Source organism: Manis javanica, chromosome 5, assembly GCF_040802235.1.
Source record: "Manis javanica isolate MJ-LG chromosome 5, MJ_LKY, whole genome shotgun sequence".
NCBI classification, from domain to species: Eukaryota; Metazoa; Chordata; class Mammalia; order Pholidota; family Manidae; genus Manis; species Manis javanica.
Genome location: NC_133160.1, coordinates 160,996,996 through 161,015,767, shown reverse-complemented (window position 1 = coordinate 161,015,767; position 18,772 = coordinate 160,996,996). Strand labels below are relative to the sequence as shown.

The window sequence follows — 18,772 nt, the reverse complement described above, 5'->3', positions numbered from 1 at the left end:
TACTTCCAAACTCATTCTATGAGACCAGCATCACTCTAATACCAAAATCAGGCAAAGACACCACAAAAAAGAAAATTACAGACCAATATCCCTGATAAAAATAGATGCAAAAATCTCCAGCAAAATATTAGCAAACCGAATTCAAAATTACATCAAAAAGATTATCCATCTTGATCAAGTAGGATTTATTCCAGGGATGCAAGGATAGGACAATATTGGAAAATCCATCAACATCACCCACCACATCAACAAAAAGAGGGACAAAACCACATGATCATCTCCATAGATGCCGAAAAAGCATTCGAGAAAATTCAATATCCATTCATGATAAAAACAAAATGGGTATAGAGGGCAAGTACATCAACATAATAAAGGCCATATATGACAAACCCACAGCCAACATCATACTTAACAGCGAGAAGCTGAAAGCTTTCCCTTAAAGATCGTGAACAAGACAAGGATGCTCACTGTCCCTATTTTTTATTCAACATAGTACTGGAGTTCTTAGCCACAGCAATCAGACAACACAAAAGAAATAAATGGCATTGAGACTCATAAGGAAGAAGTTAAACTGTCACTGTTCACAGAAGGCATGATATTGTACATAAAAAACCCTAAAGAATCCACCCCAAAACTACTAGACCTAATAGCCGAATTCAGAAAAGTTGCAGGATACAAAATTAATACACAGAAATCTGTTGCATTCCTATACACTAATGATGAACTAGCAGAAAGAGAAATCAGGAAAACAATTCCATTCACAATTGCATCAAAAAGAATAAAGTATCTAGGAATAAATCTAACTAAGGAAGTGAAAGACCTATACCCTGAAAATGACAAGACACTCTTGAGAGAAATTAAAGAGGATACTAATAAATGGAAATTCATCCCGTGCTCTTGGTTAGGAAGAATTAAAATTGTCAAAATGGCCATCCTGCCTAAAGCAATCTACAGATTCAATGCAGTCCCTATCAAAATACCAACAGCATTCTTCAACTAACTAGAGCAAATAGTTCTAAAATTCATATGGAACCACAAAATACCCCAAAGCAATCCAGAGAAGGAAGAATAAAGCTGGGGGGATTATGCTCCCCTATTTCAAGCTCTACTACAAAGCCACAGTAATCTAAATAATTGGTACTGGCACAAGAACATACCTATAGACCAATGGAACAGACTACAGAGCCCTGATATAAACCCAAGCATATATGGTCAATTAATATACGATAAAGGAGTCATGGACATACAATGGGAAATGACAGCCTCTTCAGCAACTGATGTTGGCAAAACTGGGCAGCTAGTTAGTTGCAGGAGAACGAAACTGGATTATTGTCTAACCCCATACATAAAAGTAAACATGAAATGGATCAAAGACCTGAATGTAAGTCATGAAACCATAAAACTCTTAGAGAATAGCATACGCAAAAATCTGAATATAAACATGAACAACTTTTACCTGAATGCATCTCCTCAAGCAAGGGAAACAAAAGCAAAAATGAACAAATGGGACTACATCAAGCTAAAAAGCTTCTGTACAGCAAAGGACACCTTCAACAGAACAGAAAGGCATCCTATAGTGTGGGAGAATATATTTGTAAATTACATATCTGACAAGGGTTTAACATCCAAAATATATAAAGAACTCATGCACCTCAACACCCAAAAAACAAATAACCTGATTAAAAAATGGACTGAGTATATGAACAGACACTTCTCCAAAGAAGAAATTTGGATGGCCAACAGGCACATGATAAGATGCTCCACATTGCTAATTATCAGGCAAATGCAAATTAAAATCACAATGAGATATCACCTCACACCAGTTAGGATGACCTGCATTGAAAAGACTTAAGAACAACAAATGCTGGCAAGGATGCGAAGAAATCCTACACTGCTGGTGTGAATGTGAACTAGTTCAGCCACTGTGGAAAGCAATATGGAGGTTCCTCAAAAAATTAAAAATAGAAATACCATTTGACCCGGGAATTCCATTCCTAGAAATTTACCCAAAGAATACAAGTTCTCAGATTCAAAAAGATGTGCACCCCTTTGTTTATTGCAGCACTATTTACAATAGCCAAGATATGGAAGCAACCTAAGTGTCCATCAGTAGATGAATGAATAAAGAAGAGGTGGTACACATACACAATGGAATTCTATTCAGCCATAAGAAAGAAACAAATCTTACCATTTGCAACAAGATGGATGGACCTAGAGGGTATTATGTATGCTCAGTGAAATAAGCCAAGCAGAGAAATACAAGTGCCAAATGATTTCCCTCATTTGTGGAGTATAACAACGAAGCAAAACTGAAGGAACAAAACAGTTAGTAGACTTGCAAACTCCAAAAAGGGACTAGCGGTTACTAAAGGGGAATGGTGGGTGAGGGTGGGTTGGGATGGAGGGAGAAGGGGATTGAGAGGTATTATGATTAGTACACATGGTGTGGGGGGATCAGGGGGAAGACAGTGTAGCACAGAGAAGGCAAACAGAGACTCTGCCATCTTTCTATACTGATGGACAGTGACTGTAATGGGGTACGTTGAGGGACTAGATAATATGGGTGAATGTAGTAACATTGTTTTTCTTGTGAAATCTTTATAAAGTGTATATCAATAATACCTTAATAAAAAAATTGAAAAAAAGAAAGCCTAGAATGATCTAACTGTCCAGTGCTGGTGATAAGTTGATAAGGATTTATAATTGACCATTGTGGGCAAGTAAGGAAGTGTTTGGTGATTTTCATTAGAGTAGGTTTTGTACAGGGTAAATCCTTAATGGAGTAGGATGAGGAGAGAATTATGGGTGAGGAGTTGGACACAGTTAGTGTAAACTAGTCCAAGATTTTATTTTCTATTGGGAGGATCAGAGAAATGGGGTGGTCGCAAGAATGGGGTATGGGGTAAAAAGAAGGGTTTTTTTGGTTTTAATTTTTTTTTAAGATGGAGAAAAATTACAGCCTGTTTATATATGGAGAATGACCTAGTTGAAAGGGAAAAATTGATAATACAGGGATGAGAGGGCAGTTGCTGCAGTGCTACTGAGCAGACAGATAACTGGAATGGAATCTGTTCTACCGCTGGAGGGCATTTGACTTTTAAAACTCCTTTGGATATTGTCTTTTAACATTTCGGGCTAACTTAACTTGGAAAGTGTGCCTCCCTCCACCTTCTCATGTAAAAGACGTGTAACATCTGGTGTTGCCAAGTCTAATTGGATAAAAAAGCTGCAAGGAATTTTAGTGCACATTGCTTGCCGACAGGTAGATGGGAGTGCTCTGTGTCCTGAAAATATGAAAATAAACATGTGACAGCATGGATCGTGATGTTGATGAACATTGTTTTGAAAGACTGAACTCAACCAATAGTTGAATTTTCCCCACCATGAAACCTTTACCTTGAAGCATCCTTTAGTGTTAAAATGACATTGCCAAGACAAAGAAAGCATAAAAGTAGAACTTGGGTATTCATATGTTCTAGAAATGGTCAGACTGCTTGTGGCTTGTGTCAAAGTTAGATTAAAACCATACTTTCGTCAAAGGACAATCCTCTGGAATTTCAGGGTTTTATTTTAATTTTTTTTTTGGAGCACTTATCTATCTAATCGATGAAGTGTCTGATGCAGCTCTTTTTATCTTTATCGTCTTACCCTGTTACTATCAGGGAGAAATTTCTATTGTGACATCCTTTTGGAAACTTGGAATGTCAGTATAATCTTTAAAATGGTATAGTTTCTTTCTCAAACAAACTGGAAGAAAATCTTAGTACTTTGTGTAGATGAATCATTTATAGTGCTTAGCCGTACTTCTGGTTTTGCTCCAAGATACTGAATGAATCTGCGCATATTATAGAAAGTTGTTACTTTTTACATCAGCACGTGTTAGCATCAGCGATTCTGCTGGTAATTCTAAAAAGGTCTTATTTACTATTGTGAAATGTATTGACTTCATAGGTGCCCAGGAAATAAAGGCCTACGTTTTCAAAGAGTTTTTTGTTAAGAAATTAAAATGATAACTTCTCTTCTTCAGCTTCCTGGCTTTCTAGAAGATGGGTCTTGAACTGCTAGATTGACCCCTGGTCATTACTTTTTTTTAACTAGAGAAAATCTTACTAAAAATACTGATAGTGAAGTCTTTATGTCTATTAATAAGTGTTTTTTTTTTGGCACTAAAAATGAGGTAAAACATTAAGATGTCCTATATACCATTATGAATGTTGCCAAGAAATTATAAGTCGTGTAGTCAAGTTAGTACTCTGATAGAGGAGAGTGGAGACAGATGATTTATGTAAAATTTCTAGTACTGCAGCAAAGGAAATACCAGAGAATGCTTTCAGAAGATATTTAAGTTCACTTGATCTTTAAAAATGAAATTATATTTGATCCCTTTAATTTTTGCGGACAATATTAATAGTAAGTGCTTTGGTTATTGCAGACAGAATGCAATGAGTTTGATGCTTGAGACTGTCATGGAGTATCTGACGTTACTGAATACTAACTCATCCCTCTCTTACTAGAGCATTGATACTGTTTGTTCCTATATAATTTTCTGTAATGAAAAAGAATTGTCAGAATCAAGCTGATGTGAAATATACATTAATGTTCTTTATCAGGACCATTCCACAATTTTCCTTTCAAGTCAAAGCAGTCAGTAGAATAGCAGCCTTCACATTGAATTAAAGTTTTAAATAATTAAAAATTTACATTTCTTTTTTTTTTTTAGTTAAACAACTTTGTTCTCTAAGCTTTTTTCAGGAACTGCTGTCTATTAATATTTGCCTGAAAAGCCCAGCTAGATACAATTTTTTTTTTACTTAAAAATGTTTGTGAATGAGCTCAGATTCTAGTGTAGTAAAATAAATTGTATGTGAAATTTTGCTTTTTTAAAATATGTTCTGGGATGGGATTTTAATCTTTTTATCAGGTCCTTAAAGACACTCATGATCAAAAGAATTTAATCACTGAATGTATTCATTTGTTTATATAAAGGTACTTCTGGGCTATCATAGGAAGATTTTAGATTTAGGGGAAATAGCAGTCTTTTGGGAAAGTAATTTTTTTATCAAGTTTTATTAATAAAAACTGATTTAAGAAATGTATACACCCTTGTTAGAAAGGCAAGAGAGGGAAGTTACTTCACTGAAGAATCTTAAATAAATATCTGGTATTGTGAGCTACTGCTAGCCAGGAAGGAGCTGAGAACAAGGAAACTGAATTGCTGCTGAAAAAATAGCATGTTTAGAATTTGTAGAGAACAGTCATGATAGTAAATTCTTACAAATATTTGGCTTTATGGATTTGCAGGTTATGCTGTAAGAAAACATTAATAAATGATTGTGAAATTTCCTTCAAAGTTTTGTGATTTTGAGCCATTTTTCTTGATTCACTAATTTGATCAGCTTGCATGTGATTTTTATTCATTTTAAAGGCTAAGCTATATAGCTACGTAGTTTATCAATGACTAAAATTTAAGTTCATTAAAGAATATAGTAAGCCTCTTCATAAGAGAAATATTCAGTTCTTTATATTTTTCATGGCTTTGAAATTTGGTTGTCTAGGAATTCAGTTTTCTTAATGCAGGATAGACTCATAAAAACTGGTTTTATGGTTCACTTTTATAAATGAGTCTGTTCATTGAAAATTGAATTCACTATTAATGAAATATGAATTTATTAAGCTAATAAGAGAAAAATGTATCTTTAATGAAACCTTATAACCCAGAAGAGTACTGATGTTCTGATGAATGCTTTTCATTGGTTAGAATGTAATGTTTTTGTCTTTATAGATGGCTCAAAACAATTTCAATATAATCCAACAGTTTTTCTAGACCTAAAAAAAATTCAAGATAAAATTGTAGTTGGACATATTTGTTCTTTTTAAATAAAAGGCAACAAATAATATAATTCAGCCTCACTTTAGTTCCAGGAAATTTTTTTTGACTGAAGGTGAACTTTTTCTGAAGGAAATATAGCTCTAAATGTTATGGTACAAAGCAATAATAATAACTTTAAAATGGAAATTTTAATTTTTGAGAAATGATGTTTTATGTGGATTTGACACTTGTAATTAGACTAAGAAAGTAAGATGTGTGTTCATTTTATGAAGCATAGGCAAAATTAAAAACTTGACTAAATTTACTTTTTTTGGTGGGGTATATTTCAATTTAGGTTTTGCAAATTGATGATGTGACAATAAAAGTAAGTGCTTTGAAGGCAATCTTTGACCAACTGATGACATTTGGGATTGAACCATTTAAAACTAAAAATATCAAAGCCCTTCAAAGTGAAGCAGAAATAAACACTGAAGAAGAACAAGAGTCAAAGGAAGATGAAGATGAGACTGCTACAGCCAGGAATATTCTGAAACTCCTTTCTGACTTCTTAGATAGTGAGGTAAGAAATAATCACAGCCCTATGAAATGTCATGTTCAGCATGTATACGTTTCTGCATTTTATATTGTTTAGACTGAAGTTTAAACTTGGCCAACATTTTTAAAATTTGCCTTTTGAATATCATTATTATACTTTCACTCTCTAATATGCCAAGTTTCTCACTATCAAATTGCAAGTGCAGCAAATTTAAGTGTAAAGAAAAATGAAATGACTCTTAGAGGGGGTTGCTACTATTGTCCTCATCTCTTCCCCTGTCTTATAACTTAATCATAAATCCAAAGAGTCTTAAATGATTTTACATTGGATAGGTGGAATATCTAAGGTAAGGTATGGGATTGGATCTTTTTTCTTAAGGTGTTCTTCAACTATATGTTTATGCCATATATAAACATTTCATTTAAAAAATTTATATTGACTTTTTTTATAGAGGTGAAATTGAAGTTACATGAGCTAATAGTTTTAAAGTGAACAGTTCTTTGGGGTTTAGTACATTCACAATGTATGCAACTACCACTTCTGTCTAATTTTTAAAACATTTTCATTATCCCAAAAGGAAACTACTCATGTTGCTCCCTGTTTCCCTTTTTTTGTTGTAATTTTTTTTACTGAAATAAAGTTGATATACAATATTATATTGGTTTCAGATATAACATATTGATTGGATAATTGTATACAGTCCTAGATGCATACCATAAGTATAGTTCCCTGTTACCATACCAAGATATTACAATATTATTGGTTGTATTCTCTGTGCTGTAGTTCTATTCCAATGACTAACTTACTTTACAATACACAGTTCGTACCTCTTTATCCCCTTCACCTATTTCGCCAATCCCTTTCCTCCTCTCCCTATGGTAACCAGCAGTCTGTTGTCCATATTTATGTGTCTGTTTCTTTTTGTTTTGTTTTGTTTTTTAGATTCCACATATAACTGAAGCCACATGGTATTTATCTTTCTTTGCCTGACTTATTTCACTTAGCATGAGATTCTAGGTCATATATGTTGTTGCAAATGGCAAGAGTTCCTTTTTTATGGCTGAGTAATACTTCACTGGGTATATATACCACATTTTATTTATCTATTCATCTTATTTCCTTTTCTGTCACCCCTAAACAACTACCAATCTGCATCTTGTCTCTGCATTTAACTATTCTGGACATTTCAAATAAATGAAATTATATGGTATGTGACTTTGTGTCTATTTTCTTTCACTTAGCTTGTTTTCAAGGCTCATCCATGTTGTAGTTTGTATCAGTACTTCTTATGGCAAAAAAATATTTTATGTTATGTATAAACCACAATTTGTTTACCCATTTATCCATTGAAGGATATTTGGGATCTTAGCTTTTGACTATGGTGAATAGTGCCGCTATGAACATGCATGAATATGTATTTGTTTGAGTACCCATTTTCAGTTCCATTGGGCATATACCTAGTAGTGGAATTTCTTTTCTTTTTTGTTTCATCTCCTCTCTAGTATTCCCCTCATTTGGTTAATTAACACATCTAACAACCTCACATATTTATTTTTTTAGTGAGAAAACTTAAGTTCTATCTTAGCAAATTTCATTTATACAATACAGCATTATCAAATACAGTCACCATGTTTTACATTAGGTCTCCAGAACTTGTCTTTTTAAACATTTCTGAGATATAATAGAACTTATAACTGAAAATTTGTACTCTTTTACCAAGCTTTCTATATTTTCCCTACCACCCACCCTCGTCTTTTACAACCACTTTTCTACTGTTGCTATGTGTTAGACTTTTTTTTCTAAGATTCCAGATATAAATGATAATGTGCAATAGTATTTGTCTTTCTCTGTGTATCTTTAGCATAATGTCCTCAAGGTCAATCCATGTTGTTGCAAATGCAAGGATTTCCTTCTTTTTTAATGGCTGAATAATATGCCATTATGTATATATACACCATATCTTCTTTATCCACTTATCTATTGATGGACACTTACATTGTTTCCATATCTTGACTATTGCAAATAATGCTGCAGTGAACATGGGAATGCAGATATCTATTTGAGATTCTGTTTTCATCTCCTTTGGATATATACCCATAAGTGGGATTGGTGGATCACATGGTGTAGGTAGTTCCATATTTAAGTTTTTTTAGGGAACTTCCATACTGTTTTCCATAGTGGCTGTAACAATTTACATTCCAGTCAAACAGTGCACGACAGTTCCCCTTTCTCCACATTCTCTTTTCTTTTTGTTGGAAGCCATTCTAACAGTGTGAGGTGGTATTTCATTGTGGTTTTGATTTGCTTTTCCCTGATGATTAGTGATGTTAAGCACATTTTAAAATACCTGTTGTCCATTTGTCTTTTTCTGGGCTAATGTCTATTCAGTTTCTTTGCCCATTTTTTAGTCTGATTGGGCTTTTTGCTACTGAGTTGTATGAGTTATTTATATATTTTTGGACATTACCCTTTGTCAGATAAATAACTTGAAAATATTTTCCCCCATTCCGTAGGTTGCTGTTGCATTTTGTTGATTGTTTTCTTTGCTGTGCAGAAACTTTTCAGTTTGATGTCATCCGTCTTGTTTGTTTTTGCTTTTATTGCCTTGGCTTTTGGTATCATACAAATAATAATTGCCAAGACCTTGTCAGGGAGCTTACCCCATGTGTCCTTTGAAGAGTTTTATTTTTGCACATGGTAATTTCTTTAACATTTTGAGGACTTGCCAAACCATTCATCACAGCAAGCCAAATCATTTTACATTCTCACCAACAAATGTACAAGGGTTTCAGTTTTTCCACATCCTTACCAATATTTTTTGTTTTCCATTAAAAATTTTTTAGTAATTCTAGTAGATTAAGGTGTCAGCTTACCATAGTTTTGAATTTCATTTTCCTAATGAGTAATGATGTACTTGTTCACTGTTTCTATATCTGTTAAGAGAAATGTCTTTTCAAGGCCTTTGCTCTTTTTTAAACTTGTCCTTTTGGAGTTCTTTATATATTCTTGGTAGTAGAGCCTTATCAGGTATATGATATGCAAATGTTTCCTTTAATAGAGTGTCTTTTCACTTTCCTAATAATATCCTTAGATATATCAAAATTTTTTAATTTTCATTAAGATTATGCTGTTCCTTTTGTTGCCTCTGCTTTTGCTGTCTTAGAATACATTGCTAAATCCAAGTCATGGAGATTTATCACTGTGTTGTCTTCTGAAAGTTTTATTCCATTAGCTTTTTTATATTTAGGCAGGTGATGTATTTTCAATTAATACTTGTATCTGGTATGACACAGAGGTCCAATTTCATTGTTTTGCCTGTGAATATCTAGTTGTCTTAGTACCATCAGTTGAAGAGACTATCCCTTTCCTTCCCATTGAATCATTTTGGCACTCTGTGAATAATTAATTGACCATAGGTGTACAGGTTTATTTCTGGACTCTGAGTTCCATTCCATTGTCAATGTCTGTCCTTTTGCCAGTACCAGACTGTTTTGTTTATTGTAACTTTGTAGTAAGTTTTGAAATTGAGTTGAATTTTCCAAAATTTTTCTTTATTTTCAACACTGTTTTGGCTACTTGGGATTTCTTGCAATTCCTTATGAATTTGAGGAATTATCTTTTTCCATTTCTGCAACAAGTCCATTGGAATTTTGATAGGGACTGCCTTGCATATATACATCAATCATACCGAGTAATGCTGACATCTTAACATTGTTAAATCTTCCAATCCATAAATTCAGGCGTCTTTCTGTTTATTTAGGTCATATTTATTTCTTAGAGAAGTGCTTTGTTGTTTTCAGGGTACAAATCTTTTAACTTATTTGGTTAAATTTATTCCTATGTATTTTATTTGGATGCTGTTGTAAATGGAATCGGTTTTTAAATTTCCTATTTGGATTGCTCATTAATGTTCTATAGAAACTCAACAGTTCTTTGTGTATTGTGATTTGATTTTGTATCCTACAATGATGCTGCATTTGTTTTGAGTTTTTGGATTTTGCTATATAGGATCATGTCATCAGTGAAGTAGTTTTCATTCTTCCTTTCCAATTTGAATATCTTTTATTTCTTTTTCTTGCCTAATTGCTCTGGCTAGAACTTCCAGTACAGTGTTAAACAGCAGTGGTTAATACTGTTAACCATTGTCTTGTTTCTGATCATAGGGGGAACATTTTCACTGTATAACCTTTGAGTCTGATATAGATCCTTCATAAATGCCTTTACCATTTTCAGGAAGTTCCCTTCTAATCCTGGTTTCTCTGGGTGGGTGCGTGGGTTTTTTTGTTTTGGTTTTTTAAGGCGACTTTTTTTTAATTAAGGTATTATTGATATATACACTTATGAAGGTTTCACATGAAAAATATTGTGGTTGCTACATTCACCCATATTGCCAGTTCTCCCCCTCAGCCCCCATACCCCATTTCAGTCACTGCCCATCAGTGTAGTTAGATGCCACAGAGTCACTACTTGTCTTCTCTGTGCTACACTGTCTTCCCCATGACCTCTCCCACACCATGTGAACTAATCATAATATCCCTTAATCCCCTTCTCCCTCCCACCCCTGGCTGTGGGTTTGTTGTATATGGCCTTTAAAATCTTGAGGTATTTGTCCTCTGTACCTATTTTGTTGTGAGTTTTTATCATGAATGGATGTTGAATTTTGTCAAATGCTTTTTCAGCATCTATGGAGATGATCATGTGATTTAAGTCCTTTTTATTGATGTGTAGTGTTTGATGCTGATGGATTTTTTTAATGTTGTACCATCCTTGCATCCCTGGGATGAATCCCACTTGATTATGATGTATGGTCCTCTTGATGTATTTTTTAATACAGTTTGCTAATATTTTGTTGAGTATTTTTGCATGTATTTTCATCAGCAATATTGGTCTGTAATTTTCTTTTTCTGTAGTGTCTTTGCGTGGTATAGTGATGCTGGCCTCATGGCATGGGTTTTTAAGTATTTCCTCCTCTTACTTTTCAGAAAACTTTAAGGAGGATCGGTATTAGGTCTTCACTAAATGTTTGACAAAATTCAATGGTGAAGCCATCTGATACAGGGGTTTAGATATTTTTATTACCAATTCAGTTTCGTTGATGGTAATTGGTCTGTTCAGATTTTCTGTTTCTTCCTGGGTCAGCCTTGGAAGGTTGTATTTTTCTAGAAAGTCATCTATTTCTTCTAAGTTATACAATTTCTTAGCATGTAATTTTTCATAGTATTCTGTAATAATTCTTTGTTTTTCTGTTGTGTCCATAATGATTTTTCCCTTCTCATGTGTGATTCTGTTTCTCTGTGTGGACTCTTTTTTTCTTGATAAATCTTCCTAGGGGTTTGTCTATTTTGTTAATTTTCTCAAAGAACCAGCTCCTGCTTTCATTGATACTTTCTTTTGTTTTATTCTTCTCGATTTTATTTATTTATGCTCTGATCTTTATTATGCCCCTCCTGACTCTAGGCCTCATTTGTTCTTCTTTTCCTAGTTTCATTAATTGTGACTTCAGACTGTTCATATGGGATTATTGTTCGTTTTTGAGGTAAGCCTATATTGCTATATTCTTTCATCTTATCATGGCCTTCGCTGTGTCCCACAAATTTTGTGGTGTTATTTCATTTATTTCCATATATTGCTTGATCTCTTTTTATTTGGTCATTGATGCATTGATTATTTTGGAGCATGTTTTTAAGCCTCCATGTGTTGATGGGCTTTTTAATTTTCTTTGCGTAATTTATTTCTAGTTTCATACCTTTGTGGTTCAAGAAGCTGTTTGGTACAATTTCAATCCTTCTGAATTTTCTGAAACTCTTTTTGTGGCCTAGTATATGATCTATTCTTGAAAATGTTCCATGTGCACTTGAGAAGAATGTGTATCCTGCTGCTTTTGGATGGAGTGTTCTGTACATGTCTGTTAGGTCCTTCTTTTCTAATGTGTTCAATGCTTCTGTGTCCATACTTATTTTCTGTCTGGTTGATCTGTCCTTTGGAGTGAGTGGAGTGTTGAAGTCTCCTAAAATGAATGCATTGCATTCTATTTCCTCCTTCAATTCTGTTAGTATTTGTTTCACATATGTAGGTGCTCTTGTTTCGGGTGCTAAGATACTTATAATGATTATATCCTCTTGTTAGACAGGCCCCTTTATCATTATGGAATGTCCTTTGTCTTAGGACTTTCTTTGTTTTGAAGTCTGTTTTGTCTGATACAAGTACTGCAACTCCTGCTTTTTTCTCCTTATTAGTTGCATGAAGTATCTTTTTCCATCCTTTCACTTTCAGTCTGTGTATGTGTTTGGGTTTGAAGTGAGTCTCTTGTAGTCAGCATGTAGATGGGTCTTGTTTTTTTTTTATCCATTCAGTGATGCTATGTCTTTGATTGGTACATTCAGACCATTTACATTTAGGGTAATTATTGATAGGTATGTACTTAGTGCCATTGTATGCCTTAGATTCGTGGTTACCAAAGGTACAAGGGTAACTTCTTTACTACCTTACAGTCTAACTTAACTCATAGTATGCTATTCCAAGCACAATCTAATGGCCTTTTTCCCCTCCTTTTTCTTCTTCCTACATTTTTTATATATTAGGTGTCATACATATTCTGTATTCTTTGTCTATCCCTTGACTGACTTTGGGGGTAGTTGATTGACTTTTACATCTGCTTAGCAATTAATCGTTCTACTTTCATTCCTGTGGTTTTATTTCCTCTGGTGACAGCTAGTTAGCCTTAGGAACACATCCATCTATAGCAGTCCCTCCAAAATACACTGAAGAGATATTTTGTGGGAGTTAAATTCTCTCAGCTTTTGCTTATCTGGAAATTGTTTAATCCCTCCTTCAAATTTAATTGATAATCGTGCCAGGTAGGGTATTCTTGGTTCAAGGCCCTTCTGCTTCAATGCATTAAATATATCATTCCACCCCCTTCTGGCCTGTATGGTTTCTGTTGAGAAATCTTATGATAGCCTTATGGGTTTTCCTTTGTAGGTGATCTTTTTTCTCTCTGTGGCTGCTTTTAATACTGTGTCCTTGTCTTTGAACTTTGCCATTATAATTATTATGTCTTCGTGTTGTCTTCCTTGGGTTCCTTGTGTTGGGAGATCTATGCACCTCCTTGGCCTGAGAGACTATCTCCTTCCCCAGATTGGGAAAGTTTTCAGCAGTTAACTCCTCAAAGACATTTTCTATCCCCTTTTTCTCTCTCTTCTTCTTCTGGTATTCCTATAATGTGAATATTTTTCTGTTTAGATTGGTTGCACAGTTCTTTCAATGTTCTTTCGTTCCTAGAGATTCTTTTTTCTCTCTGTACCTCAGCTCCTTTGTATTCCTCTTCTCTAATTTGCATTCCATTTACTGTCTCCTCTACTGTATCTAATCTGCTTTTAAATCCCTCCATTGTATGTTTCATTTCTGATAGTGTATTCCATAATGATTGAATCTCTGTCTGGAATTCTTTCCTGAGTTCTTGAATATTTTTCTGTACCTCCATGAGCATGTTTATGATTTTATTTTGAAATCTCCTTCAGGAAGATTGATGAGTTCAGTTTGACTTGACCCTTTTTCTGGTGTTTGTGGTATTTTGGTTTGAACTAGTTTCTTAGACATTTCATATTTGTATGTGGCACCCTCTAGTGCCCAGAAGTTCTACTCTTTGGAGCTGCTCAGCCCCTGGAATGATGTCAGGGGTTGCGTGGTAGTGTCGCTGGTGCCTCGGGGGTAGGAAGAGCTTTTGCTGCTTCCCTGCTGCTTGGCCTGCCTCCACTGCCTGACTCAGTGTGCTGAGTACACAGGTATAAACTTCTATGCTTTGGGTTTGCAGGTGCTGTAGGCAGGGCTTCTGTCTGGCTGGCCTGACACCAGGGCAGGGACTGCTGGTTTGCAAGGTGGTGCTGTCAGGCCAGGAGAAAGGCGCAGCAGGTTGCATATCATGGTGGGGGTTCTTGGAGCTGCTAGCCAGTCAGGGGGATGGAGCGCCTGAAGCTCCTGAATGTTCCCAGGCTGCTGTGCAGAGTGCTCCTGGATGATTTCATCCACCTGTCCTTTCTCTTGAGCAGTAAGCTCTGCGTAATTCTTGCCCTTTTAGCAGCCTGCTGACTCTTAGGAAGTTTCTCTGACCTCCTGCCTTTCTTTTGTCTCAGAGGTACCAGATGTGGATTTATGTTTTCCAAAAGTGGCTGGAATCTCAGTCTCTCCAGGTGTTCTGCCTGTCTTAGCTTTCCAACCCCAGTAATCTCCAGAGCACCATGCAATGTAGGTTCGTGCTCCCAGAGTAGATCTCCAGGGCTGGTTGTTCAGGAGTCCTAGGCCTCTACTCCCTCCCTGCTCCGTTTCTCTTCCTCCTGTGAGCTGGGATGGGGGAATGGCCTGCATCCTGCTTGATCATAGCTTTGGTCCATTACGCTGATCTGTTAGGTCTGTTCTCTTCTCCAGGTGTATGCTTTCTACCACAGCCTTCTTTCCTGTTGTTCTTTCAGGATTATTGGTATTAATTATATTTTTGTATGTTATGTGGTTTTGGGAGGTCCTCAGTCTCACCTCTCACACCGCCATCATTAATCATTGGTGTATCTTTTTAAAATACTGAAACGATGTTTAGTAGTTTTGTCAGTGGTTTTCCTACATTGCTGTGACGGTCATATTTTCCACCCTTCCTGTCCACACACACATTGTTTCATTGATACATTACATTGCTTGATATACTTAGGTTTAACCATGTGGTATAAATTCCACATGGTTATGGTGTATAAGTTTTTTAATATGTTGGATTTGTGTTGCTAGTATTTTGTTGAATATTTCTACATCTTAAGTCAGTTTGGTAATTTATATATATTTAGGAAATTGTTCATTTTTCTACGTTATTTAATTTGTGTTTAGTTTTTAGTTTTCATGACATTCTCTTATAATCCTTTTCATTTCTGTAAGATGAGTTGTAATGTCATCTCTTTCATTTCTGGTTTTAGTTATTTGCTTTTTTTTCTTTTTGTCAGTCTAGCTGAAAGTTTTTCAATTTTCTTCTTTTCAAAGAACCAACTTTTTGGTTTCATTGATTTTTTTTTTCTCCCCATTTTTCTATCTGTTTTGTTTACCTTTTCTTTAATCTTCATTATTTTTTTCTCTTTTCTTCTTGGAGTTTAGTTTGCACTTCTTTTTTAGTTTCTTAAGGTGTAAAGGTAGGCTGTTGATTTGAGATTTTCTTTAATGTAGGCATTTACTGCCATCAGTTGTCCTCTGAGCACTGCTTTCACTGTACCTCATAAATTTTGGTTTATTGTATTGTCACCTTCATTCACCTCTAAGTATTTTCCAATTTCCTTTTTTCTTTCTTTTTTGGCCCATTGGTATTGTAAGAAGAATGTAAAGTTTAATTTATACATATTTATGAATTTTACAATGTTCTTCTGTTACTGCTGTGTAGGCGCATTCCATTTTGGTTGAAGAAGATACTTTGTATAATTTCACTTTATACATTTATTGAGACTTGTTTTGATCCTAACATATGGTCCATCCTTGAAAATCTTCTGTGTGTACTTGAGAAGAATTTGTATTCTGCTATTTTTGGGTGTTCTGTATGTTTGGTAGGTCTAGTTGGTTTATAGTTTGTTCAAGCTCTTTATTTCCTTATTGATCTTCTTTGTTCAATTTTCAAAGAACCAACTTCTTTTCAAAGAAGTGGAGTACTGAAGTCTTTGGTTATTATTGTAGAGCTGTCTGTTTCTCCCTGCAGTTCTGTCAATGTTCATGTATTTTCAGGCTCTTGTTGTTTGTTGTGTATCTATTTACAATCATCTTTTTGATGAATTGGCCTTTTTAAAAAATCAGTGTTTAATGCCCTTTGTCTCTTTTCATAGTTTTTGGCTTACTGTATTTTGACTACAAAATGACAGAATAAGTCCTTCATTATCATAATTAAAGTGTAAATGGGTTAAACTTTCCAAGCAAAAGGTAGAGATTAGCTTCTTAACTTTTGAGTCTTTAAATTTGAGCCAAGCAATGTTTTAACTTATTTTTGGAAATTGTCCAGTGCTGTGGGCTTGCTGACATTGGATGAGTAGGAAACCTACTGAACATTAAAAGTGTTTTGACAGTAAATGAATGAATTTTGTCGTTTTCTTTTTATAGTATTGATATATGCATGTGATTACACATCCAGACAGTGTCAGAGTCTCAATAACCAGTATTTTAACCACTACCCTTTTAATACCTGTTACCTCCATTTGTATACCACTTTACCTTCTTTTCCATTTTCTTCTTTAGGTTTATTTTGGTTACTTTCTAGGAATGCTTTTTTCTACTTGTATATTTTCTGTTCACATTTTACCTATTATTCAGACACACTGCCACTCTCCTTCCTTTGATGCTTTCCTTCATAGGCATCTTCCTCTGATGGCAAGACACTATTACTGAGGGTTTTCTATATCTTTGCACCATGATTAGCATTTAATATGTACTGCTTTGGTTTTTGGTTTCACAGTATTTAAAAGACTTTTGGTTCTTGAAAAGAATTTTAAAGGATTTGACATTTTCATAGCTAGAAGAAGAATTTGTCACATAGTCTTTAGTTAAAAAGGGTGAAATAAAATCGTTTATATGCCTTTAAGAACCTCATAATAACATGAGTGATTTGGGGGTAGTTTATGTAAAATGTTGTAGGACAGGCTTCATTGTGAGGCTTAAAAAGGAAATACAAATAAAAATGTCACAAAATCATTTTTATCAGGTATCTGAACTCAGGACAGGAGCTGCAGAAGGACTAGCAAAGCTGATGTTCTCTGGGCTTCTGGTCAGCAGCAAGATTCTTTCTCGTCTCGTCTTGTTGTGGTACAATCCTGTGACTGAAGAGGACGTTCAACTTCGGCATTGCCTAGGCGTGTTCTTCCCCATGTTTGCTTATGCCAGCAGGTATTTCGTCAGATTGATCAGTAGAAATCTGACTTGAAGTTAAATTCAGACTCTGTGTGAATTGTATCTACGTATGATTTTGTTGATAGTCTTTCTTCAGTGTTAAGTCATGAAATGAGAAGAACTTCACTAGATTTTATCTTGCTGAATATCTGGCTCTTTCCTAGATGAAAATGCACTATATCTTGATAGGGTGAATTTTATACTCTTTATTTTTGAGAATACTGCTCTACCTTTGCCAACAAGCTTTCGAATTGCTTTTCAATAGGGCTAATCAGGAATGCTTTGAGGAAGCCTTTTTACCAACTCTGCAGACACTGGCCAGCGCCCCTGCGTCTTCTCCGTTGGCAGAAGTAGAAGTTGCTAATGTTGCTGAGCTGCTTGTGGACTTGACGAGACCGAGTGGCTTAAATCCTCAGGCCAAGCACTCTGAGTATCAGGTGGGTGAGTATGTCTGATTAATGACCTATGTTCTCTAGGACTCAGTGAGCCTTCAGATGTTGGCTTACCTGTTTCTAATACCAGAGAGAATTCAAAGAATGAAACTTGGCTTAAGCTTATTATTTTAATTCAAAGAAGATATGTTAACTGCAAACTCCTAAGAATTCAACTTAAGCTGAGTTTTTAATTCTTAATTGATCAAACTTGTCACCATATTGAAATTAATGTTTTAATGATTTGAAGTGCCTCCTACTTACAGGTATTTAGTGAGTGTATACTCTTTAAGTCACTGTGTTACATGCTATGGGAAAGAAGATTACAATGGATATTGAGGCAAAATAGAGTAAAAGTCACTTAGTTAGCTGCTAGGTGATTTAGGATGTTAGAAGAGGGCAAGGTTCATGGGGTATGGGTGAAGAGTACAGCATTACTAGTTTTAAAACTTGTGGAGTGAAATTCAGTTAGGTCTTATCTAGATTTCTGGAGTGGTTTGGATAGAGAGAAAATGACTTAGTAAAGGTGATTACAGATATCTGGTTGTTCAAGTCATGTTGGAAAACTAGGAAAGTCATTCAGGCTAAGGATCCTGAATGGGCTTGTTGGGACAGAACATTAGGGCTGGGAATTTGGAGTTGGCCTTACTTGCAGTGAGTACAGAGGGCATATAATGAAGGGGTAAAATGAAGGGGCTGATGTGATGAAAGTTACTTATTAGGAACATTAGTTTGGTGGTCAGTATCATTATATGAGGTAAATTTGTGTGAAGAACAGAAAAACTTTTGTTGAACAGTTAAAAATCAGAGTAATTAGGATAGAAAAGCTTGTAGAAAAAGTAACAAAATGTAGTCGAAAGTAGAAAGAATAGTAAAAATTGAAATAGAAAAAAAATTATGAATACACAAGCCTAGAAGAAAGGGCTTTGAGAGGCAAGGGAGATGGTAGTCCAAGATAACTCTAAGAGTGGGTGACAGGAGATTTCAAAGAAGCTGATGACATACTTAACTAGGGAGTTCTCTCATGATCAGCACCTTGGAGGAGTGAGGGAAATGGGTTGCAACAGAGGAAGCAGTTGA

General features: G+C 35.1%; 1 protein-coding gene across 2 annotated transcripts in view; it reads left to right on the top strand.

The window, feature by feature from the left end:
- Positions 1-18,772, top strand: part of NCAPG (non-SMC condensin I complex subunit G) — a 46,612-nt gene that overhangs the window by 23,527 nt on the left and 4,313 nt on the right. For both annotated transcript variants that reach the window (XM_037027436.2, XM_073237800.1), the window contains exons 14-16: positions 6,165-6,389; positions 17,077-17,258; positions 17,527-17,698. In XM_037027436.2, coding sequence (XP_036883331.2) covers positions 6,165-6,389; positions 17,077-17,258; positions 17,527-17,698 — 579 coding nt within the window. The remainder of the gene's footprint in view (positions 1-6,164; positions 6,390-17,076; positions 17,259-17,526; positions 17,699-18,772) is intronic.